This window comes from Rhea pennata, chromosome 2 (assembly GCF_028389875.1).
Source record: "Rhea pennata isolate bPtePen1 chromosome 2, bPtePen1.pri, whole genome shotgun sequence".
NCBI classification, from domain to species: Eukaryota; Metazoa; Chordata; class Aves; order Rheiformes; family Rheidae; genus Rhea; species Rhea pennata.
Window position 1 is genome coordinate 27463849 of NC_084664.1, and position 24948 is coordinate 27488796.

The 24948-nt window shown below is 39.1% G+C and overlaps 1 protein-coding gene across 3 annotated transcripts in view; it reads left to right on the forward strand.

Annotated features, from left to right (window-relative positions):
• The first annotated feature begins 1314 nt into the window (after positions 1 to 1314).
• PPP1R9A (protein phosphatase 1 regulatory subunit 9A) overlaps positions 1315 to 24948 on the forward strand; it is a 151589-nt gene continuing 127955 nt past the window's right edge. For all 3 annotated transcript variants that reach the window (XM_062569142.1, XM_062569143.1, XM_062569144.1), the window contains exons 1-2: positions 1315 to 1388; positions 2848 to 4533. In XM_062569142.1, coding sequence (XP_062425126.1) covers positions 3070 to 4533 — 1464 coding nt within the window. In that variant the 5' untranslated portion in view covers positions 1315 to 1388; positions 2848 to 3069. The remainder of the gene's footprint in view (positions 1389 to 2847; positions 4534 to 24948) is intronic.

The window sequence follows — 24948 nt, forward strand, 5'->3', positions numbered from 1 at the left end:
AAATGAAGAGTTTTTGTAAGCGACTAGGAGGTTTAGTATCTTAGATGTCAGTGGCCAAAGTCTGACCCCCTAAAAAAGGTCCCAGCTAACTGTGAGCAGCTAACCTTGACAGTAATTGCTACAAATCTCAGCTGTTGTAAACATGAGATGGTATTGAGAGAACATTAAATTATTGAAAATAGCTGTGTTAGCTTCTATGTTAGAGGCAGGTAGGCTTTTCTTTAACTTCTATACTATCTCCTTACAAGACATTTAAGCAGAACATATATAACATATCCTCAGTCATTACTTACCTCTTTTGATCTCCCTTTCTCCCTGCGGTGCTGGGGTACTTTGGCATGGCAATGCTGAGCAGCCTTCAGGGTGTGCAGAACCCCTCCTGATCTCAGCCTGGGCTGCGAGACTCACCTGGCAACAGCCTGAGTGGAAGCCAGGTAAAGCTGATTACTAGCAGTGGAAAAAAAAACACTGTTTAAATGTCCTTGTTTCTGTTCTCGCCCTTTACCATATATTCTTATTGAAATATTCTTTTTCAGCCTGTTCCAGTTGATATTAATGTGCTAGAAATTAGAACTCTACTGAGGCAAATGAAGACTGACATCTGCAAATACTTAGAATGGTGCATGGTGCACGTGCTTCAGTCTCGTTAAAACTAATGAATTTTGTAAAGCTGTATACCTTATATCTTTATTTTCATTCAGTTGTATTTTGATTCTGAGTACAGAATCACTGTTTTTCAGCATTTGCAATGTACATCCCCAGGCCGTTTCTCGGACGTTCATGCAATTAGTTTGATGAACTTTGCTTCGAAGCTGCTGTGTGATTAGCAGTCATTAGCTTCCTGGCTTGCCCATTTTACAAATTACTTCGAGATTTCACGTTCTGCAGTTGAGTTTTCTTATTCACAGTCTAAAGCCAGGACCTTTTTTGTGGCAAATCCACCCAGCTTACGAGCAGCGAGGGGAAGCTGCTGAGGACGCAGCAGCCTCCTGCATCCCTGTCAGCAATCGCCAGAGCAAGTCGCGTTTGGGAGAGCTGCTGAGCGCTCCGTTACCAGCGCATGCCTCCGCTCGGCAGCCTGCGCCAAGTGTCTTGTGTTTCAAGAGCTGCGGAGGGAGCCCGCGAGCCCCGCTGCGGCCGGGCCGCCCCCCGCCGCGCCGCGCCGCGCCGAGGGGCAGCAGGCGGCCGAGCGCGCTGCCGCGCCGCTTCCCCCGCGCGCAGGCGGGGCGGAGCGGGCTCGCCGGGCCGCGGCGGCCGGGCCCGGCCTCCGCCGCTCCGTGACGCCCGCCTCGGGCCGGGCTGCGGCGGGAGCGCGGCCGGCCGCGCCGCCCGCCCGCCCCCGGCGGAGCGGAGCAGAGCAGAGCGGAGCACTGCGGCTCGCCGAGGAGGTGAGGCACCTGCCAGCGGCCGCGCCGCGCCGCGCCGGAGGGGGCGGGCGGCGGGCGGGAGCGGGGCTGCGGCGGGGCGCGGCGGCTCTCCTCCCCCGCGCCGCGCCGCGCCGTGCCGCGGGTGTGCGCGCGAGGAGCCGTGTCAGCGCCCCAGCCGCCGCCGCCGCCTGCAATGGCGTTGAGGCGCCGCGGCGGTTGCTGCCTCCTGTCAGGCGGGCGGCGGCAGCGGCCGTTCTCCAGCGAGGCGCGGAGCGCGCGGCGGCCGCGCTGAGGCGGGCGGCGGCGCTCGGTAAGGCAGCGCGAGGCCGCGGGGGAGCCGCGCCGCCCCGCCGCGGGGGGCTTTTGTTCCCGGGCGCCCGCCGGGCGCATCCGGGCCCGGCCGAGCCCGGCGCAAGGTGCTGCCGCCCGGCTGCGCCTTCGCGGCGCGGCGCAGCGCTGCGCGCCCGAGTTCCCGGCGCGGGGCGGCGGCGGGGGCGCGGGGGTCGCTCGCGCGGGTAGGCGGGACCGCGCGGCCGTTGGGGGCGGCGCCCCCCGCTGTGCCCCGCGGCGCGGCGCCGCCGTCCTGCCGCATCGCCCGGCGCGACGGGGCCTCGCCGTGCGGGCAGGGGGTGAGCGAGTGTGCGCGCCCCGCGCGGCCGCAGCCCTCGTGCTCCGCGCTCGCCCGCGGCACCGAGCGGGCGCGGGGCGAGGCGGGGGGAGCTTCGCTCGCCGTGAGCCGCTGCGCCGTCGCGGAGCCCCCGGAGTCCATCAGCCTGCGGCTGCCGGGGCGCCTCCGCGCTCCGCACGGTGCTGACAGCGCTGCTCGTGGCAAGGGACAACTTCCCCTCCCAGGATTTCACTTTCTTTGGTATTTAAACTGAGAACGTGAACTTCGGGCGCGTTTTTTCCGATTCGCTCGAGCGCTGCTTCGTTCCTGAGCAGTGTTTCTGGAGCAGTCTAAGCGTGTTATCTTTGATGGTGTTTCTACCATTATGTTTCTCTGAGAGGACAAGGGCTGTCTTGCAATGCCTCAGGGAAGAAGAACCATCATGTTTGCATGAATTATTTTATGGTCAGATGCAAGACACTCAGAGGTTTGCTGGGACTTTTTTGATCCTTATTTTCTATTACTGCTATGGAAGAGTTTGATGCAATAAAAATAGTGGTGTTTCTCTTGTCACCTTATTCTTCCTATGCATGTTGGTGACATGCTACGTCTTTGTGAACAGAATTCAGAATTAGACATAGTAATCCATGCTTTTGCTATGTAGTGTTATAAGTTTGATCATAATTCAAAAATCCATTTGAAAAAAATTACAAATTTTCATATGTTTGAGTAGTGTTTGGTGTAAACAAACACTTTTCCTTTCCTTTTTTGTAAATGTTATTTCAAGTAACTATACAAATGGAAAACATCGTTTAGATTGAAGGAAGTACAAATGCATGGCATGATTCATAAAAACCTTACTTTCTATTGCAGGTTAAATCTGCATTTGCTTCCAAAAGCCCTTGGTCTTGCTGCTTTGTCACAATTGACTGCGTATGTCTAGATACTTGGCTCTAGATCTTCTGTCGCGCATGGCCCTGCTGAAGAGCAGTGCCGCCTAAGAAATACTTCTCAGCCAGGATCTCGGTTGTAACAGATTGCTGAGAGTGGTACCTCCGTAATTATGTAAGCTGGTTTTGCGCTCCTGAAGTAAACATGATGAAAACAGAGTCTTCAGGAGAAAGATCAACCCTCCGAAGTGCCTCTCCTCACAGGAATGCTTACAGGACTGAGTTCCAGGCACTGAAAAGCACCTTTGACAAACCGAAATCAGATGGAGACCAAAAAACGAAAGAGGAAGGAGAGGCCTCCCAGAGCAGGGGGAGGAAGTATGGCTCAAATGTTAATAGGATTAAGAACTTATTTATGCAGATGGGCATGGAGCCCACTGAAAGTGCTGGAGTTACACCTAAAACAAGGGGAAAGGGTGGCCCTCCATCACCTCAAAGGCGAATTAGGCCCAAAGAATTTGTAGAAAAAACAGATGGTTCAATTGTAAAATTGGAATCTTCTGTTTCAGAAAGGATTAGTAGGTTTGATACTATCCATGATGGTCCTTCTTATTCTAAGTTTACTGAAACTCGGAAGATGTTTGAGCGAAATGCTCATGAAATGGGACATTCCAATCGCTACTCCCCAAAGAAAGAGAAAGTAGTTTCCAATGAGCTTCCGGATGAGTGGTGCAGCTCTAAATCTCACAGAGGCAGCACTGATTCATTGGACAGTCTTAGCCCAAGGACAGAGACTGTCTCTCCAACTGTGAGTCAGCTCAGTGCAGTTTTTGAAAACACTGACTCACACAACGTAATTGTTTTAGAAAAGTCAGAGAACAATGAAGAATACTCTGTAACTGGTCACTATCCACTAAACCTGTCTTCTGCTGTTGCAAATATCTCCTCCCCTGTTGCAAACCTGGAGGGCTTCAGTCCTTTGAAAGAGGCCAGCACGTGGTCTCCACCAGCCAAACAAAGTACAAGCTTAGTATCTGTTGAGAACTCCCAGCAAAACAGCACATCTTCCTCACTGAGACAGAAAACATCTACAGGCACTTTGTCAGGTTCAAAAACAACTGAAGAAATAAAGAATACAGAGGTCAGTGCTGATTCTGCTGAGAATTGTGTGGTGAGTCCACAGGATTTGGTCAGCATCTCTGACAGTGAAAGGTCTGTGGACAGTTGTGCTAGGAATAAGTCAAAAGCAGACACAGACGTTCTGTTGCATCAAAATGAACGGTCAGAAAATGCAGAGGGTGTCTTTGATAGACCTGAAGCTGCAGAAATATCAAGAAATTTAGTGTCAGGTGGTGATTTTGCAGCAGATGCTGTTTCAGATGCTACTGAGTCCCATTATGATGAGACAAGTGAAAAGGAAGTAAACGAAGATGTGAACAATTTTCAGAGTTCCCATGTGTACATGCACTCCGACTACAATGTTTATAGGGTACGATCGAGGTATAATTCTGACTGGGGAGAGACAGGTACAGAACAGGATGATCAGGATGACAGTGATGAAAATAACTGTTATGAACCTGATATGGAATACTCTGAAATTAATGGATTGCCAGATGAAGATGAAATCCCAGCAAACAGGAAAATTCAGTTTAGCCGTGCTCCTATTAAGGTAAAGTTACCAACATTCTTTTTCTGCTCTTTGGTTCATTTTTTAAATGTAATTTTGTTTGAAGCAGATTTTGACAGTTGGCTTTGAAAAGACTGCAGAGCATCTTCAGATGCATGTTTCTGTTACAGTCAGTCAGTGAGCATAATCTCAAACGATACAGGGGAGATGAGCTCTGATGAACTTGGGTCATTTCCTAGCATACCTTATATCTGGGGAAGCTAGCAGAAATTGAGAATGACAGCTAGGTTTGCAAAGTTTTGGGATTTTAACATGCATGCTTTGATTTATATGGCTATGAATTCTAATCACATGTGAAATATGGAAGTGGGTAGCTGGTGGCCTTGATGCTTGTTATTTTTTCATTTGAAATTATAACTTCTTTAGATTTCATGGCCTCTCTTACTATGTTCTTTAAAATTACTATATTGAAACACCATGTCATGAAATACAATGTGCTGTTGAAGAGTGATAGTGTCCCCTAGTAGGCCATTAGTATTCTGTATCTGAATCAGTATAATCTTTTCTGGTAGTATCGTCACTATTAAACTTTGTTCATATCTTTATATATGTTTTGTATATGCCAGTTCAAGAGGCTGCAGAAAAGTAAAAGACTTAATGAATGGTGTGGTTCTTGCAGGCGTTTTTTGGTTTAAGTACCTTGAAATAAGAGCTAAGAATATGGACCTTCTCAAGTATTTTCAGCATGGGGCAGAATAACTAGTGCAATGTTTTGTTATACCAGCATTTCATGACTGAGTCTCAGAGTTAAGTCTAAAAGTAATTTACTTTGGAACTGTGTTTAATACACATGGTCTCAAATGGACATTGCAAAAGCATAGTCATTTTTCCAGAAATGACTCTTGAAAGTGACAAATGTGGTAGAGTACTTGAAATCTAAATATTTTGAAATCAAGAATCTGAAATGAAATTGACTTTATTTTCATTTTGTGAGTTTATTAATCAAAATTCATAAATTAAGAGAAAGAAGTTTGACCATCAAATTTGAAGTAATATGTCACTTATAAAATTTGTGCTTACATCATCTGTGGTTTAAGTTAGAGTAGAATGTACTTATATCAAGAAATCTTAATCTGAATGAAGCAACCAGTTTTTCACATCTGTTATTGGGGGGAAGTTGCCTTCTGTTCCTCATGCTGTTAAAAGACCATTTTTACACAGAAGCAAAATATTCAGAGCCAAGATAATGGATTTTTTTGTTAATATTTTATTCAGAGCTGTGTTGTTGACGAAAAATCTTAACAGTTTTTCTGCTCCTTCTAGATTATTCTCTTAATTAAACTAACCAGACTTATTGAAGTTTTTGGGGAAAATGAAGTAGAGAAAACTTTTATTACAAAGGATTATAGAAGACTTTTCTCCCCCCTCCCTCCCACATGCTATACTAACAGACAAGATGACTCTTGTGTTTTCTGAAAAGTCTACCAATTATGGGCAAAAGTTTCTTTAATAGTATTTATTATGGTTCCAGCATGTAGGAATTCCAAAAGTAATTATACTAATTTTATTCTGAAAATGGTAGAGGTTTTTTAACACTTTTTGTTTCTGTTTTGAAAGATAAAATAGTGACATTATTACTTCAGCATGTTGCCATGGTCTGTGGGCAAACTTCTTTTGCTCAAAAGAAAGAGTCGTGTCAGGTGCTTTAAGTACATTCTTTCTCAATTACTATTTAATTATAAAACTTTTCCGTCTTAAAATTTTCTTGATGTATTCAGTTCATGTTAAATGTTATGCAGTTATAATTATATTCTGTCAGGAAAAAGCACCCAAGAGTCATGTAAAACGAGTAAAAGTGTACATTTCTCACAGTTTTTGGAATAAAGTATTCTTAACAGGCTAACTGAAAGCAAAATAAATACTGCTTGAATTATTTTAGCAGCTTCACTATCTATTGTAGACAGAAGAAAATGGAGTAAAAGCTGAATTTAGAGAACAATGTAGAAGAAAAGGTAATTTGGGAGATGCCAACGTAATTGCTTGTTATCTTGTCTGCATCAAATGCATGCAGTGTGGCTGTCATGTGGGGAAAAACAGAAGTGGGACCATGTGGAGGACTTGTGCTGAGAGGAAGACCTGCAGCAAAAGTTGTGGAAAATTCACAGCTGCTCGTTTAGCGGCCTTCCCTGCAATTCCCTCGGCAGTGCGAAGCAGCGTAAGCCCAGGCAAGCTGCCAGCAGCATCAGGTCGCTGCCCGGCCGCCTCACTGTGGGCAGAGACCCAAGAGACTGGGGGAGCTGGAGAATCCCCCCAGGGATCCTTAGAAACTTGGGATTCCCTGGGCTCACGCATTGCCTCTTTTACAGCCTTGCTAATTCAGCACACCACTGGGAGCTAATAACTAATTTTGCCAAGCAGTTTCTGCCCGGCAATATGTATCAGTGATGGTTTGCAGGCCGTGAGGGACTTGTGTTCTGTTCCCTCTCACGGTTTTAGCGTATGAGCTTATCAAATCGTTTACTTGGCTCACCTGTTACATGGGCTTGCTAACTGAATACGTAACAACTGTTGAAAAATTTTTCTGATTTAGGTAATTTTATGTGTTAGTGGGCATAACTTGTGTCATTAATGCTTTTCTAAAACCTCACCTCATGCATAGCTTATTTGAGAGAGAGAAAAATACAGAGCAATGTAGGAATATTTTCTGAACGGTTGAAAACTGATCCTCTTAAAATGAAGCAATTTTTACTTATCAGCTGTTAGATAGCAGTGTTAAAAGTCGAATCCAAACAGTTGAACACTCCAAATGTTTCGTGCTGAGCTTTCACAATGTCATCTCTCTGCTCCTCTTCCACATTAATTAACAAACTGGATTTTTGAATTTGTAATCAGTGAAATGAGTGGGTAGTTATTGCCTTAAAGTTGTTACCTGACGATCTCAACAGATTTAGTTAAATGTCTCTGAATTAGTTATGGTTAAAATACTTTTTCAAGGGATTTTTCAGATAGACATGTAGTAAATATAATAAGAAGAGAGCTGAGACTGAACAGCAAGAAGATTTTGTTACTACTGAAGGGAAACCTCCCTGTTCCTTTAGGGGAAACTCTATGGACTTTGGGAAGTAGTGAAGTCTAATTAGAAAGATGAATTAATAAATAAAATCTCATTCATCAAACTGATACAGATTTAGCTCTGCTTATCATCTGATCAGGAAACCACAGTTACTTTAGAAACCTGCTGTAAGGAGAAGCACGCAAGTGGATGGTTACAGGAAATTCTGCTCTTGTACAAGCTGTAACTTTGCTATCACAGATCCCATGCTCCATGGGCCATTTATTCAGCTTTAGGATTATAGGATTTGTTTGCTTATCTGGTCTCTGTTGAAAAATAATCTCTTGAGGAGAGGTGGCTGCCCAAGGGCCATTGTAGGCTTGGGGAGTTTCTAGGTATTTGGAATGTCACATCACTTGCGTAAGTAGTTGTACATGTATTTTGGGGCTCAAGTCAGCTCTGAGAAGAAAAAAACAGAATAAAAAAGTGCAAACATGAGTATGTAGGCGGCTAAACGTGGTATGTGCATGTTTACAGTCTAAGTATTTATATAGCAGTAATTTTCAGCAGCTTTCATCAGCAGTGGTCCGTTCTTGGGTCGAGGTATTCTGTATATGCTCAGCTGTATAATTGAAGCTGTTTAAAGCAAAGAAGGGAAAAAGTTACCTGAGTGTAATGAGAAGAAAAATTCAGTCAAATGGTTTTGTCAGGGATACTTTTCTATCAAGAGGAGCCGAATCTCTGTGATTTGTTGGCCTTCTGTTGACTTTTGTGGGATTTGCTGGGAATTCAGTTGTATGCTGCTGCCCAGACATTGCAGGCTCATTGTAAAAGTTTTGCCAGCAATACCCAATTCATTAGCTTAAGACTTTCCACTCTGTAGCAAATGGAAATGTATTAATTGTTCAAATTACAGTCCGTTTTGTGCCATGCTCCCTCCATCCTGGCTGCAGTTACGATGGAGGATTAATGTCCAGCTCTCCTGCTTGCCCAAGTCCAAAATGTCTGATACCTTAATAGCTGATAGTTGCATCTTCAGTGACTGCCTTTTTTTTGCCATAGACACACATTAGGCCATTTAAAGCTGTTTGCAGAAATCAGTATCTGCTACTGACCTTTCTTTTGCAACCTTGTACTTTGCTGTGCCCTACATGACTGAGGGTGCTGGAGAGGAGAGGGTAGTATGTGATCAGACCCTGTGGCTCTCAGTACAGAATTTGTTGCATAGCTAGGGATTTTAGCCTGAAGCTGCTGCTTCAGTCTTCAAAGTTCTCTATAGCTTCCTTAGGGGAAAGAGGTGATGATGTTTGCCTAACTGAGACCGCTCTGCATTTTTGGGTACATAGGAAAGGTAAGAAAGGGAAAGAGAGGGATATAGCAGTGGCTTTTCCATGCTATAGAAGAGGCTTATATGATCAGTAGTATCTTTACTTCGTATGTTCTTCCTCTCTGTTGTCATGCAACATGACTGAATTATATAGCCTGCAGAATTGCCATTTTCCAGATTATTTTGTTCAAATTGTGCCTTGGTCAGGAATCCACATTTGTGCTTTTTTTTTTTTTTTTTTTTTTTTAACAGTGAACATTTGAAGAGGTTCCACAAGAAGTGCTGTAATTGTAGTTTAGTATAAAATACATATGACATTTATATTTAAAAGTTGTTTTGAAGTTTCTTGTCAAGTATGTGTTGATGTATCTTATTTAAAAACCAGCTAAAGCAGCAAGTCTTTCTTTTAGTTAATCCTCATTTGACTCACTAAAATGTATTCAAGCATGTAAATGGTGGTGAGGAAAGAATTTGAAGCAATCTGATGTTGTAATTACTTTGGAAATCTTTGCTCTGTAAAATATTGTTATTCTTTGTCTAGCAAACATCGAAATAAAGTATGTTGGAAACATTTGCAAACTCTAGTGTTGAAAAAGAAAGAGTTTGCTTGATTCTATGTTTAATATAATATTTGCCCATTATTATTAACATGTTGATGAAGTATTTAGAATCATAGAAGTCATAAGTGAAGGTCACTTGTTCACAAGTATATTGCAGTCCAAGACTGCAATCCTGCCAACGCTTCTATTTGTATTTTAGTTAAGTGAATATGGAGTCTGACTTAGATGATCTTCATAGGAGCCTTTCAACCTCAGCAAGTCTATGGTCCTCTGAATAAAGGAGTCCCAGTGTAGGTACAGAAAAATAAGAATGTGTAGTTTCCTTCTGAAAACACTGAAATGACGTTGTCCTTTTCTTAGATATGGTTCTCTGCTCTGGCCACCAGGTCTATGCTTTGTTTAAACATTGGGAGCAGAAGGTAATTTTTTGCTAAAGCATGAAACTAGGAATTAAATAGCTTAGGCTCAGTCACTGATTCCTCCTGTAACACTGAGCACTGAGTAAGTCACTGAAACTTTATGCTAGTGTTTGAACTCTGTAAAGTGGGCAACAGGATAGTCTTTGACAGCTCCTTTAAACTTGTAAAGTAGTTTGCGATACTGAGCTAGAAACTGTTTGTGTAGCTTAAAATATGTATATTTTACTACATAAACTGCCCTAATACATTTTACAGGTATTATGAAGTACAAGAAATTCTACAGACTAAATAGTAATAAAATACATTTTACTGCAAAGATTAAATGTCATACTAAATTTGATTATTTGTAAAAGTTCTGAAACAGGTTCTTTTTTCTAGTGGTAGGATGTATAAAACATTTCTGTGACCTTATTTTTTATTCTGATTACATCTGTTATGAAGGACCATGATAGAACCTTTTATATATTTTTATTATGGAAAAGGAGAAGAAATGAGTATTTCCTTGTAGATATTAAGCACTCTGAGGGATGTCGTGAGATGAAGAATAAAAGTGAAGGAATAAAGCATTCTAGAACAAGTTGCTATTTTGGAAGTTAAAAGATGAATCTGTTCTACATGGTTGGAATTGTATGCTTTCACTGGATGAGTCTGTCGCACAAAGTTTTCAGAAGTTTGCAGAAGAGTTTTGTTGCGTTAAATATAATTATTGGAATACAGTAGGTGGAATAAGTTGCTTGTCTTTCTTAGTACTCTGTGGAGATGTTAACTGCTGTGCAGGTTGTCTAAAAAGTCACTAAGAGGCTAGAGCACAGCTATTCCAGGATGCAATGCTTGCCACACAGTTATTGAATTGGGCAGAAGTAACATTGCTTTAAACTCACTTTCATAGGCATTATGGAAATTTGTAGAAACTGAGCTTGGATTGAATGATTGGCATTGGAGGTTTACACAGCTTAAATTGAAGGGTTTTGCAGTTAAGTGTTTTGAATTTCAAAAATGCAGATTGAGAAACTGTAGGAAAATAGTTTGAAATTAGCTGAAGCAAAGAGCTAAGGGAGCTAACAAAAGGCTTCTTGGAGCTTCTCTGATTCACAATTAGAGAAACTGTGTAGGATTTGCATCCCAAGAAAAGGCAGAATGTATGAACCAAAGAACTGCAAAGCTGAATAGAAGAAAAGTCAGCCAAGAGAGTATCAGAAGCTAGCCAAGAACATACAGGGAATGGCAAAAGTGATTGCTCAGAAATGAAAGCTGTCATAGAGCTCCAAACTTTTAAAGTGAGAGTAAGAGGCTGCCAGAAGTCAAGCTGAGTTTGACCTTGTAAAGGAAAATAATCCAAGTAGTAAAAAGCTATTTATCTAATAAAAATAAAAGAAGAAAGGAAATGTGGTATTATGCAGTAAGCAGAAGGTTATTGTTAGAGCTATCACCCCAAGTTTATTTAGCCTTCATTTTTTAGCACAGCTGGTGATGCTGAACATGGAATCAGGATTAAGAGGGTCAAGTGAAATAGATGTATAAAGGTGGAAAGTCTTATAGGAAATGAAGGCAAAACCCAGAAGTTCCTTGTGCTCAAGTCTATAAAAAGATGGTTGGGATAAGTTGCATTTTAGAAAGCCTTGTAGGAAGGATTTCAGAACAAATAGAACACTGTCAAAATAAAGATGATATTTAACTGCAGAAGAGCAAATGCTGTAGCCATTTTTCGGAAAGTTGAGAAAGGTGGTTCTGGCAGCTGAAAATTACTACTCTTTTTTCTATGGATGTAAGGCTGTAGAAAAAACTTTTAAAAGAATAATCAGAGGCAAGGAGGCAGATGGAAAAACGGAATAAATGTGAACAAATTTACGAGAGGTAGTGTATGTCAGACTAAATAAGTATCTGCCTTTGATAAGATAAGACCTTGTTAAAGATTTCAGTAGTCTTGTCTCAGAAAGTTGCAGTGTGCTAATGATGCTTGCTTGTGACAGAAAGTGGGAAAGCCTTATCATTGCAAAGAAGGATTACAGTAAAATATGGATGACTGGGAGGTCTTGAGCAATGGAGATGGTTTTATGGCATAAGCTTCACAGTTAAACTAGTTAAATTAGTTAAACTAAATATTAGTTATTTTAAATTAGTTAAACTAATTCATTCACAGGGAAAAACAGCAAAAGAGAAAGCCATTCTGCAACACAAAATGACGACAATAATCTGCTGTGTGATGCAGTTCTGAGGAAGGCAAATGACGTTCTAAATACGTGAAGCAAAATGGTTTTTGTAATGTCATTTTATAACTCACTAGGGAGACTTTATATTGAAAGTGTCTGTACAGATTCTGTTTGAGACAAATGAGTTTGCAGGAACAGCTGCAGAAACTTGCTGCTCTTAATTTTTTTGGTTACTTCTATCGTAAAGCAGGGGGCTTAAGAAATTTATCTTGTTCAGTGAGGGATGACGAAGTCTGGAAAATAACTTAATTACATCTTTGGTATATTCATAAAGAAAAAGCACCTAAGTGCTAAAGGGCAGTGTTTCACTTTTAGGGTGGAATTGAGCATTTCCCAGCTAAGACCATAGAACTATAATAGCAGGCAGTGGCACGGGCAATTCCCTTCTCTTTTTCTGGGTTCCTAACAGAATTTTGCGCTCTCTGAGAGTGTCTGTTACTTCTGTTCAAGGACGGAATTTCCTTCACTACTGCTGAACTTACAGGCCATCAAGAATGTATTAAAAAAGGTATCTGACATTCCTGAAGTGAAACGGTACAAAATGATAGGTATTGTTCTGTGGTGTCTTACTCTACACTGAGACGTATTTTAGTGTGAGCGGAAGCTGGTTTTACTCACTAGAATGAGTTCAAGAGGTTTGTCAGATCACTTGGATATTTCTGTATAATAAAGTCAGTGTAAGGTGTATGTGCAGAATTTTGCTCTGATAGTTGTTTGCCTTGTGTTATCACACATGCAGCAGTGTTTTCTAAACTAAGCATATCATAACTTTTTCATGTTCTCTGCCATTTCTATCTACCTTGGTATTCAGTGCTTAATCTCAAGGACATAAAATGCTGGTTTGTGTTGAAAGAATATCTTTGTATTCACACTACACTGCATGTGGACCTGGTGCATTTTATTTGATAAAATATCTATTTCAAACTTACTATTCATATTATTCATTTAAAAGCAGTAAACTGTGGAGGCCCTTAAAAATAGCACTATCAGACTCCTGTCCAATTCATCTACATGATGGCCTTAATGATTAATAAATATCCCAAGATTTTACCCAGCTTGTAATCATTTTTACAAGCTTATAATCATCTTATAATCAGATGGACTCTGTCAATTCTGGCATATTTAAATACTTATCTGTTAGCTCTGCCTTCCTCTGAGTCCCAAGATACCTGTTCATTGATGCCGACCTGGGAAACTGTCCAGTAGAATTTATTGTGTAGGGACTTCTCAAACAGAAAACTCAGAATATTTTAATAATGTATTTTTTTTCACAAGGGCAAACCAGAGAGAACTCATGAACCCAGGGATTTAGAGCACTCTAGAAAAATGGTAGTTAGTTATTAGCTGGTAATTTAGAAATATAGCAGAGTGCGCTAATGAAAATGAGAGTATTTCCAGCTGGTATTTAAGAGCATGATGCTACCAGGCCATGTAGCTTTTCATTCTTCTTTGTCCAGCCTTTTTCTCTGAAGTAGTGGCATAGCTGTATCACCTCTCTATAAATATGGCATGCTGAATAAAAATACTCTCCTTGATGTTTTGTATATTGTTAATCATGTCAATATTTAAGACTATGGGAAAAAAAATCAACTTAGTAGTGATTTTTTCTTCTCTCCTTAGAGTCAGTAAAGCAATTCTAGCCTTAACATCTTGCAGATCCAGAGTAACTTCTAAGACTTGCTGTGTTTTGAATACAAGTGCCTGACACAGTTCTTACCAGTAAGTCTTAACCTGTAAGGCTTCATTTACATTAGAAAAAAGTTATGCTGCTCACAGTGGACTTTGGCAAAGGAAGCAGCCAAACTGCAACCCAGACTAATCCTTTTAATGCTTTCTTTGTGAAGTATATTAAATGACTTCTCTCAGTGAATTATTTATCAAATTATAAGAATACATGGTTTGGTAAATCCAAAGGCAGTGGTTCAGTTCCAATAGGTATTTCATGCTTGTAATTGATAACTTAGTTTAAATATGTATGAATATTTTAACAAGAGCTCCATGAATACAGAGAATTGCTACCTATAGTTACAGCAGAATGGGGTCAAGTAAAGGTTTCTGAGATGTGGAAGGTTTCTGTGTATTTTCTTTCCCCTAAAATACATAAACATTTAGCTAGAAGGGGCCTGGGTTGCCTTTGAGTTGTTGTGAGGCTCTAAGCCTTTTTTTTCCACTGGCTATAATTTAGGTTTAATTGTTAATTGCAGTCTCACTGTTAAGCATAGAACGATGATGTGGCAACCGATTTGTCACTCTAGAACTCACTTGTGATACTGAGTTTTCTTGGACTTTAAACAGTTATGAAGTATTCAGAGGGAAGAATTTATGGCTCTATTGATTAATGCGACCTTTGCTATTTGGGAACAGAATGTTACCTTAGCTGGTAGGATGGTGTTTTCATGCGTATGGACGTCTATGACCCATAAAGGTGTAGGTCCAGTTTTTGGATTGATAGTAACCTTTTAATGTTTCCTGGTAGGAAAATCTACCCACACCAGTGTTTCCTGTTTGTCAGTCAGAATAACCCTTTAAGAAAGGGTGTTTGAAGGGCTTTATTGTACATATGATTATGTATTGTAGGATAAGCAGATCGTCCTAAATTTGTAAGTAACATTTAACAATGCAAAAAGATTTTGGAAATGTATTTAAACAAAAATTATCAGTTAAATATTTATGATTAAGATGATAATTAAAGCCAGCCTGTACAAAAATAAACCTGTTGATCAGTCATGTTCATTTGCAGCAAAGGCCACTAACATTTTACATACAGCAATAGCCTGAATAGGCTATGTGTTGTATTATATATGTATTATATGGATATTATGTATTTCATATGTATTCCTTTCATTTTTTTCTTTGGTTGTTTAGCTTATGTTTAGAATTAGAACCATAAATGTCCAATTGAGACCATATACTCAAAAGCTGTAGTTAAACTGATAAATAATTTAATTGTGCTGTAAAACTTCAATACAGTCTCAAAATTATTCATAAAACGTACCAAGTTGTTAACATCTTCCAGTTGATCTATAGTGTCCTACTGATAACAGTGGAAAAGAAGCATTTTGCTTCTTGCCTAAAGCTCAAGAACTCTCAGAAGAAAGGTCAATTTATATTTTTGAAGATGACTAAAAGCAATTTATAAAACATGTAAGAGATCAGTGGGAAAGGTTTTTTTTTTTCTTTTTTTTACTGGCACTTTGAATAAAGGGATTAAAACAGAAAGACAATGAGTAATATAAAGCAGATTGTTCGTTCCTTTGGCCTAAATTTTGATCTGCTTAAAGCAGACCTCTTATGATTTATTTATTTATTATGATTTTCCTTGTGCAAAGGGTTACTTTTCCCTATTTTTTAAAAAAAGGAAAAGAAATGGGAGAGCCCTTGTTAATGCATGCCCTTGAAATACGCGTGTTTCTCGGCTTGAGAAATGTGGGTTTGGCCTGCAGGAGGTGCGCGCAACCCCGGAGGGGCGGCAGGGCCGCGCGCCCGGGGACGCCCCAGCGCTCGGAGGCCCCTGCACACGGCCCGGGCGAGTCTTGGGTCCGCGAAGCCACAGGGCCGGTTTGTGGCTTTTTTAAAGATCTAAGCATTTACTGCTGCTTCAGCAGTCCCACAGTGTAGCGTTACCTTCTATACACAATTGAACCCTTTCTTTACCACGTTTTGCCTCGATTGACTTCCTGATGTTCTCTGAGCACTGCAGATTTAATTTTTTTATTATTATTTTTAATACAGTCTTTAGTTGTCTTCTCTTTCAGTTTTTTTCCTATATTGATTCTGAACACTTGCCAAGCTGTGGTTGTTCTTACTGACGGCCTAGGACATAGTTCTAGTTTTTATCCTTTATATTTATGCTTTCTAGGGCTATACGCTTGACACTTTACATTACATTTAAAAAAGGAAAAAGCAGCTTTCTTTCTAATTGACAGCTTGAGTTTCTATTATTGTTTTATGTAGAAAGTATTCATTATTTGAAAGATTGAAGAATTTACTGGGTTTTTTTTAGCTGCGTTAATATTGGTACAGTATTACCACCTTTTTTTTTAATCTTTATTTTCTGTTAATGGTATGTGTTCTCTTCTTCCCATGAAAGCATTTGTTAATTTAAAGAGGTTTTTAATTTCTCTTTCCATTTTAGTAGGTCCAGGTTTCAAATACAATTTTTTTTTTTAATTTACAGACTATGTCCATGTATTCTGCCTGTAAATGTTAAGTAGCACTGTATTTTGCATCTGTGTCTCTTAAGCTGTTGATAGTGATTCTGATGTGCTTTCAGAAATGCACTTGAATTTTCATTCTTTCATTAGTTTCTGATTTGCTAACTAGAAGTTTCTTTCTTTTGAGGGAGAACGTTAGTTAAAATACTGCAGCTGCTGTAACTGGCTAATTTTGTCTTATCTATGCTTTTTTTTTTTTTTTTTTTTTTTTTTGATACAGTGTTGTGATGAATATGAACTAGATGACTATGGAAGCGTTTTCACTTTTTGGATTTGAACTGGCTAAGCTTTGTAAATACAAAGCAATTTCACTCATTGTCAATTTGTTCACAGGTACTTTTTTCACTTTGATTGATACTGTGCATTTCCTGACTCCTTTTGAGCATCACATGTTAGACCATTCTACTCTTCAGAACACTTCATGTAAATCTTTCTTATTTTGTTTTGGCTGAATTTTACACCAAGGTTTTAATTCAGTTTTTTTATAAGAGAGGTAAATCTAAATATTTTTTTTCTCTTGTTCTTTCTCTCTCTCTCTTTCTTTCCAGAATATATACAATTCCTTACTTCTGAACTTTGCTTGTGTGCTTTTTTACTTCCATCTCTCAATCTATAAAATGAAGCAATATTCTTTTTCCTAAGATAATTTCAAAATACATGATTTAAAACTTTAAGTAAGTTGTTAGGTATAAAATGATACTTCCTGGAAAAATGTTAACCCTGAGCCATATCAGTCCTTTATAGTTCTGTAAGTGAGCAGATCTTATTATTGATTGAAATACAGATGTGTTAGTAAGCAAAATTGCCTCAAGTTTTCTGATTCAGCAAAGCAATGATTCTTTTGATTTATATATGTGTGTGTGTGTGTGTGTATGTATATATTTAAGTTTATTGATTAAAAATTATAAACAATCTTTTGAGTTTGTACAGCTTCAAATGCATAGAGGCTCCTCTGTAAATTCTGTTCATTCTCTGATTGCTCTTTTTCTCCCCATGGATCTTCCTGTCTGATCTCTCTCTTTGCTTTCGATAACTTGCTTCTTTATTGTGTGAGACAACAAAATACAAATATGCCATATGTTTCCCTGCAGTGTTCCTTAAATCTCTTCTAGCTTGGATGACACCTGAGAGGAGAGGAAGTATGTTCTCAGGGCCATGTTGGATGAATATCTGTTTTACCTGGCTAACTCTTACAGGCTGGTATGCTGCCAGATCATTTAAAAATACACACTTGTACAGCAAAAAAGTAAGGATAAAAAGAACACATTTATCTGCATACGCAGATATTTGAATAATAAAATGTTATAGTGTTTATCAGAAAGCTCAGAAACAGAAATTATTAAGAACTTCGTAATTTGGTCTTTGATAATAAACATAATGCTTCCTAGAATTTGGAGCTTGCTTTATCTGCAAGAATGTTTGCAATGAAAAGTGAACCTGCCAGAAGGGTGTAGCAGCAATGGCTCTTAAGGTATGGTGTGACTTCTCTCTGGTATAAAGTATTTTTTGTTCTCTTTTAAACAAGACAGCTACTATAATCATGAAATACAAGATCAAATTCTTCGTCTTTTATTAGCACTGGAATTCCATGATACAAATCCACTTGGTGACTTGCTAATAATAGTTGTCTTTTTATGACTGTCTTGAATTACTTTACTTTAAAAATGAAGGTCAAAATTTTTTGTTCCCATTTAGGACCTCAGACTTAAGTAAGTTCCTAAAGAGGAAAACAAAAACTATAGTAAAGCAAATTACATACGAAATACCTTATTTACTCTGTAATATCTTATTTATTCTATTCATGCTGTTACCCATATCTGTGTATTTCATCCACATATCAGAGTGTTATGCTCAGAAATAAGATACTTTGGGTACTCTGACATTGTCCAGCCCTTTGTCATGAACTCGATCAGTAAACTAACTTGCTAGCACTGATAGCAAATTTTCAGTAGTTACAATATCAGCTTTTCCTTCCATGATTCAGTTTGCTGACCTTGCATGCAAGAATTCCTGCCAGCTCATGATAGGGTATCAAACATGTGGTGATAGCTGAAGGAGAGGAAATATTGCATTTGTAGTGGCGTTCAGTGCCATGATGTATCTGCACTAGTGTATCTGCAAACTATACTGTATCAGATTGGCAGAAGACAGTCCTGGAAACTGTCCTTGCAACACAACAGTGTCAGGTCTTCTACAGAGGTTGTCTGGCACACAGGGAACAGCAAATAAAGTATTAGCATACATTCAAAACAGAGCAAGTGTATAGACATGGTGATGGCAATGATTTGAAGCTCACAGATGATTTTTCTGATCTTTTGCTGCTTTTAGTAGTGATGAATAGGACAGGCATGAGGATAACTGCAAAACTGATACGTGCCACAGGTATGTGGTAGCAGGTAACATCTAAGAAGCAAATGAGAGTGGGGAAGTTTGGAACATACCAGACTTAGTGATACAGTACTGCAAAATCATGTGGAATGACACTTCATGTCAAAAAGAATTGTCAAATTGAGGTGACTTACGGGACCTTTTCTTAAAGATGAAAGCATAATTATGACCATAAAAGCTGAGGGGGAACCTCTCCATGATTTGCCTCTGCAGTTGCTGCCTGTGCTAAAAGCCTATCAGTGATGCTGTTGTATATTTTTCACCCAATATCGTAACAACATCCACCTCATGGAACTGACTGCTTTCAACAGACGCTTTTTTTAGTGGTGTGTCAGCAATGTAGCAGTTCAATGTGGACATGTCTGTAGAACCAGTTCAGTGATTGAGTAGCATTTTATCTATTTTACATCTCACCTTACAGCTACATTGAATCTGCACCACAGACACGTTTCTTAATTTCACAGTAAAGTTAAGGAAAAATTTACAGCTTTGTCTACAATCTGCTGATAGTTTCAGCAACTAATCAGCTAGAAGACAGCCAAAAAAGGAAGTGACGGCAAAGTATCTGTGATGAAAAACCCAAATCAGAGGACTATGTGGTGTACTGGCCTTTTTTCTTTGCTCTAACTGTATTCCCAGAGCATCAGGTCCTGGAAATTGCCGTCTGTTCTGCAAGGAGCCTAAAACAATGGGCGGAAAATGTAGTCTGCTCTCTAAATATAGTAACAGCTGAGATGATCCTTTCATCCAGGATGAGCCTGAGTCAGAAAGTGTCTGCTTCAGGTAGATCTCGCAGTAACAAAACAAAAGCATAAACTGCTGTTTTGCAAGAAACAGCTTCACTATCTAGCAGTATGTAAAAGAATGCAAAGCCACTTTAAGGTAGTTAATGATTTAAAGTTCCTAACTTTCAGCACTTTTGATGTATTACTAAAAAGAAAATCCTGCATTTCTAATAAATGGTGTCAGCTTCATAAAAGAGACTATAGTGTGTTCAGTTGAAAGCCATTCCTGATGAAGTTAATCACTACTCAGCGAGAACTGCCTTGTGTGATTGCATCGCGACTCTGCAAACCGATCAAAAAGATGCTCGGAAAGGCCTTGCTACTGCTTAACAGGTTTGCTTACTTAGTGACCTCGGAGTGCATATAAGTCACCTCACAAGAGCTGGGATGTTTTTTTGAGGTGTGTGGGAAATCTAGAATCAGGAATTTCCAGGTCATGGTACTGAAAAGAAAAAGCAAGAGTGAGTGTGATTGTATAGCTCTGTATTGAGACTGTTCCCCATTAACACTAAGGCCAGCCTAGGGACGTGAGATGTGCTGAAAGACTCATTAAAATGAAGTATATAAACAGCTATTAGTTAAAAAAAAAAAAAAAAAAAAAAAAAAAAAAAGTTCTTAAATCTAAAGAGAATGAGATGAGTCTTATTACTACTTGGCCTTTTGTGTAAAGTGTGCTGCTGTCATTTATTCCTCTCCTGGATAGGTTTTCAAGAAGAGAATTAGATCTTTTCCATTCTTTTGATTAAATGCTACAGTCACCTACATTGAGGAGAGAGTTTGAGGCTTTGAGTGCGGAGTAAAAGGAAGCATCTGTTCGCAGCTGTCGTGAGGGATGTGAGCTCTAAAGGAACAGTAAGTCAGAGAGATTGTTCTGCTTCGTAAACTTATTCTTGACTCTACGGCAGGGCCTTGGTCTGAGTTTACACTTACTTTGTGGAGCACTACCCCCAAAGCAGCTTATTTTATCTTAGGATTTTTATGGGGTTTTTAAATGCTGAACTCTGTGTTTTTAATTAGTCAGTACCTAAATGTCATATTCTGCTTTGACCAGCTGATAAAACTGTAAGTACTTTACTGACTGTAGTCCCCAGTTGGTGATAATAAATAGGAGAGTGTTTGTTTTTCCAGCCAGACTGCAGACTTCTTTTCTGGGCTGTTTTAATAGCAATTGTCAATTGAAATTTGACTTTTTTAGGTTGTCTCTCCCACTGTGTCATTTGAAAGAGGTAGCTGGGAGGTGACAAAGAATAACATGTAGCTTTACTACTGTAAAGCAGTTCAAATGTGGAACATGATACCAAGTAAAAGACCAGTAGGTAACATAGTAGAAAGAGAAACAATCAGAGGAAGATAAAATAACTCTCAGTTATGCACCTGTGATCAGTGGAAAAGATAGGAATGGAAGAGAGACCTTGGCATTTTCATGCCAGGTTGTAAAACTTAGATAACTCTTTGGGAATCTTATGATACTGAATTGATTTTCATAATAGTGCAGTTCAGAAGAAAAATCCATTTCAAAATGCATGGTCACTGACTTACAGGTAAACCAACACTTTCAGTGGGAATTAGGATCTGGATATTTTGGGGAAATCTAAGTCGTTTACTTAAGAGTACAAATGAAATCTGTGAAAAAGCCAGGAATTGTAACTATTATCTTCTGAAGTACTTGCCTCATATTGCCTGCAATAGTGAACTTCTTCACTATTTTGATTCACGACAACTTCTGCACAGTTTTCCGCATCTCCAAAACATACATGGCTCATTTCATTGCCTCTTCAGTAGCCGTGAAAGAAGGTTTCAGAAATTAAAAAGAGGTAGGTGATGTACTGTGAACGAAATTCTACCTCCCATATAACTCTTGCTGATACGAGTGGGTTTATTGTCCATGATGGCTTTGGCAGAATTGAAACTGAAATTAATATGGAGAAGATAAAAGAAAACAGCTTTTAACCTGCAATTGAGGTAGCTAGTGTTTTTTACGGTAGTGCTAACTTTCTTCTTAGCAGCAGTCCAAGGAGACTCGGTACCTGTTTGAAAATAGCAGCTGTCATAGCTATAATTATATGCTTGGCCAATAAAAGTAGGAAACAAATCACAATTCTCAGAATCTTTACTCCTTTCCTTTGTATTGCAGTATCAAGCTATCTAGACATATAGGAAACAAAAGAGATTTAAAAGTGGTGGAAGAGTCATGAGAGTAGGTGTGTATATAGCTGCAGGCAGCAGTATAAATTAGATGCACCTGAATTAGAATTAAACAAGATGAGTTGGTACCAAAAGTAGTCTAGTTTTAGCTGTACAGCACTCAATAAAAGACCGATTGCCTTGTAATGTAGCCATATACTTACTCTTATTTAAATATTACATAAAACCATTCAGCCCACCAAACAATTTTTTTTTTACTGAGCCTGTCTAAATGGTAATCACTGATGCATGGATATAGAATTTTCTAATAATTTGATATTCCTCACTACAACAGATTGTGAACATTGGTTGAAAAAAAATTTTTTTTTTTTGAAGAGTTGAAGTTGCACACTGATAGGTGATATAGTTGCATCATTCTCTTCTGTCCAGTCCCTCAAATATATATTAATTCTACGGATTCATTTATAGATAATCTGAGTATTTAGAAGAATCCAGTATAATAGGGAAATAATACAATACTGATTTTTGTGGAACTTACTTGATGGTTTCAGAGCACTTTACTGAGGGCAGTTCAAGGATGTAGTAATATTCTTTTTAAAAGCCTCTGATTTGAAGACATGAATTCCTTTCATGATTGAATTGATAACCTAAGATTCTGCTTACACAACTGAATAAATGCATGATATTTTTCTCTGTATATCAGAGGCCATAACTGGGGTGTAATGTGGGAAGACCCCTGGCAAGCTGTTTTGGTAGAATCAGGTAGAATAACATTTAAAAAATGTTATTTTAAATGCAATTAAAGAGTCAGAGATTTTTCTCTTGTAATTTGAGATGATTGAGTAATCTTTATGTCACTGCTGCCTCTACAGCTATATGTTGTTGTACATCTTCTACGCATGTTGACTTTTTTTTTCCCCGTGATGTCTTAAAGCATGTTTGCACAGCAAATATTGTGACTCTTCTTGTGCTGACTTACGAGTGAAAGCGCTGGGAAGCGTGAGGCAGGGATGTTGAGCTAACTAACCTGATGAACAAAATTATTTCATCTCATTGATGAGAAGTTGGCCAGACTTTGAGACTCTTGAGAAGTATCATACAGCATGAAAAAAATAATTGTGTAGGTTTTTTGTACTGCTATATGCTCCAGACTTTTCTTTTTTCTTCTCCTCTCCCCCAAATTCTGGCACAGCTGCAGAATCATGGTAGAATCCTAGTGTTTAGTGAGACCAAAATTACCTTGTTCCCCCAAACTCAGTGAATTCTCGCTAGTCTATATTACGGACCTTTTATTTCCTCCTCCTTTGTGGATATCTTAAGAAAATATATGCTTTACTATGTTCATTAAGTAGTTTTCAGAGTGTGTTATATAACCTGATGAGTTTTTTGTTTGAATCTGCACAAGATACTTTGCCTTTATGCATGGTTATCTTGCTGCTGTTATCAAATTTATTTCTGGTACTGCAAATTAAGGCATTAGTACACAAAATATAATAGCATAGGACAATTTGAGGTGATTTAAAACTACTTACATTGAATACAAAGCTAAGCAAAGCTGTTTTAACTCATATTCCTAAAGAAGCTCCCAGAGTTTTTCTAGTTTTCATTAGGTGGTGCTCTTCCTAAGTTACAAAGCAGCTTACAGGATTGAGCCCTGAAAAGTATTTTAGATACTATGACCTGGTGTTTTCTTTCCCAGGTCTTTTCAAAAGCCTTCAGAAATCCAATTTGGAGCACAGAAAAACAAAACTACCAGAGTTTCTCATAGTATAGAGTGACATAAGTGAATCCAATGCACTTCAAACGCTGTAGTGATGTATTTAAGATAAACAAAATCAACTACCAAACTCAGACCCTGGTGCACAGGCTCACTTGCCTCCCCTCTGTGGGAACCTTGCGCCCAGGCTGTAGATCAGAAATTCTGTCCCATCTGTTAAACAGTTAATGCTTGGCAGCAGCATCTTACTGCATTTTCCAGAAAGCCCCTCTTCCACCTCTACAGAATAAAATGGTCTTCTCCTCCCTGGACTCTCAGTGGAAAGAGGGGAAATTTTCTGAGCTCCAAGTAGAGCTGCTTCAGTGGGATCTCAGCGCTGCAGCTGTCTGTGTGCAAAGCTTGGCCAGCAGCTGCTGCACTGCCCTTGGGCACGGTGCGGATGCCTGTCTCAGGAAGGTGGGCATTATAATCTTCTAGTTACTTTTTTACATATTTACCTTTTCCCTACTTTTTGTTGATTGTTGCCCTCAAAATCCTTGATTTCCTGTTTTTATACAAACGTGTCTGTTTTTCGGAATCATTGACTAAGTGTGTATATATACAAGTCTTCAGTTAAAAAACTTATCTGCAAATAAGATTTGGTCTTTTTTTTTTTTTTTAACTCGAAATTCAAATTGTACTGTGGATTGATACTGCAAATTGATACATGCTGTGCAATATGTGCAAGAGGAAAGAGTGAGCAATGCCAGGAAGGCTTTAAGGCCAGTTGTATTTATTTTATTTGCTAGTTGTGTTTTAATTTGTTCCAAATTATAGTGTTCTTTGTGGCTGAAACACTTACACCTTTTAGTTTGTGAGATAAATTCAGACACTTGCTGAAACATGGCATCCAAATCAAAATGTGCAAATTTCAAGGATTATACTTAGTGATACTGAAATCCACACATATGAATTAAACAGTTAAATATACAAAATATTTTACTATGCTTTCATTTAACTATATAGATTGCAATATCTGAAGCTCTAAATCATGAAAAATTTATCATCAGAAGTTTAATTTTGTTGAGTTTATGTATTTTCAGTGCCATTTGTTGCAGAACTGAACTTTAGACCTGAAAAGGCCTAAAACTCATATTACAGCCATCTCCTTTGTTTTACAGACTTTTCAAATTTCCTATTATTCTTCTAATATAAATCACTGATTTAGCTGATAGCAATGCAGTAGAATGCTCCTTGTGAGCTCAGAGGGAGTTTGAGTTGCACAAAGACTGAAGAATTTGATTTCATGCTTATGCTTGTAGTTGTTTCAGTTAAAAGCAGTGTCTCCTCTGGCTGCATGTTGGACATGCAGTGTTCTGCATGGACAGGCAGTATTCAGTTTAATCACTAGAAACGCTATTCTGAGTAATCTTATTTAAGTTTATGTAAAATGAGTAAATTTTAGGCTTATCTGAATAGCCACAGTTCAACTTCTATTTCCACATGATACTTTCTAAATTTTTAAAATTAATTATCACTCTGATGACTTCCCTGTGCTCAGTCTGGTTCCCTTGGAAACCAGTTTACCCACACGTCTAATCTCTGAACTGATGAAATAATTTGTACTGACTGCAACTCAATTTGAAGAAATCCTTCTCCTG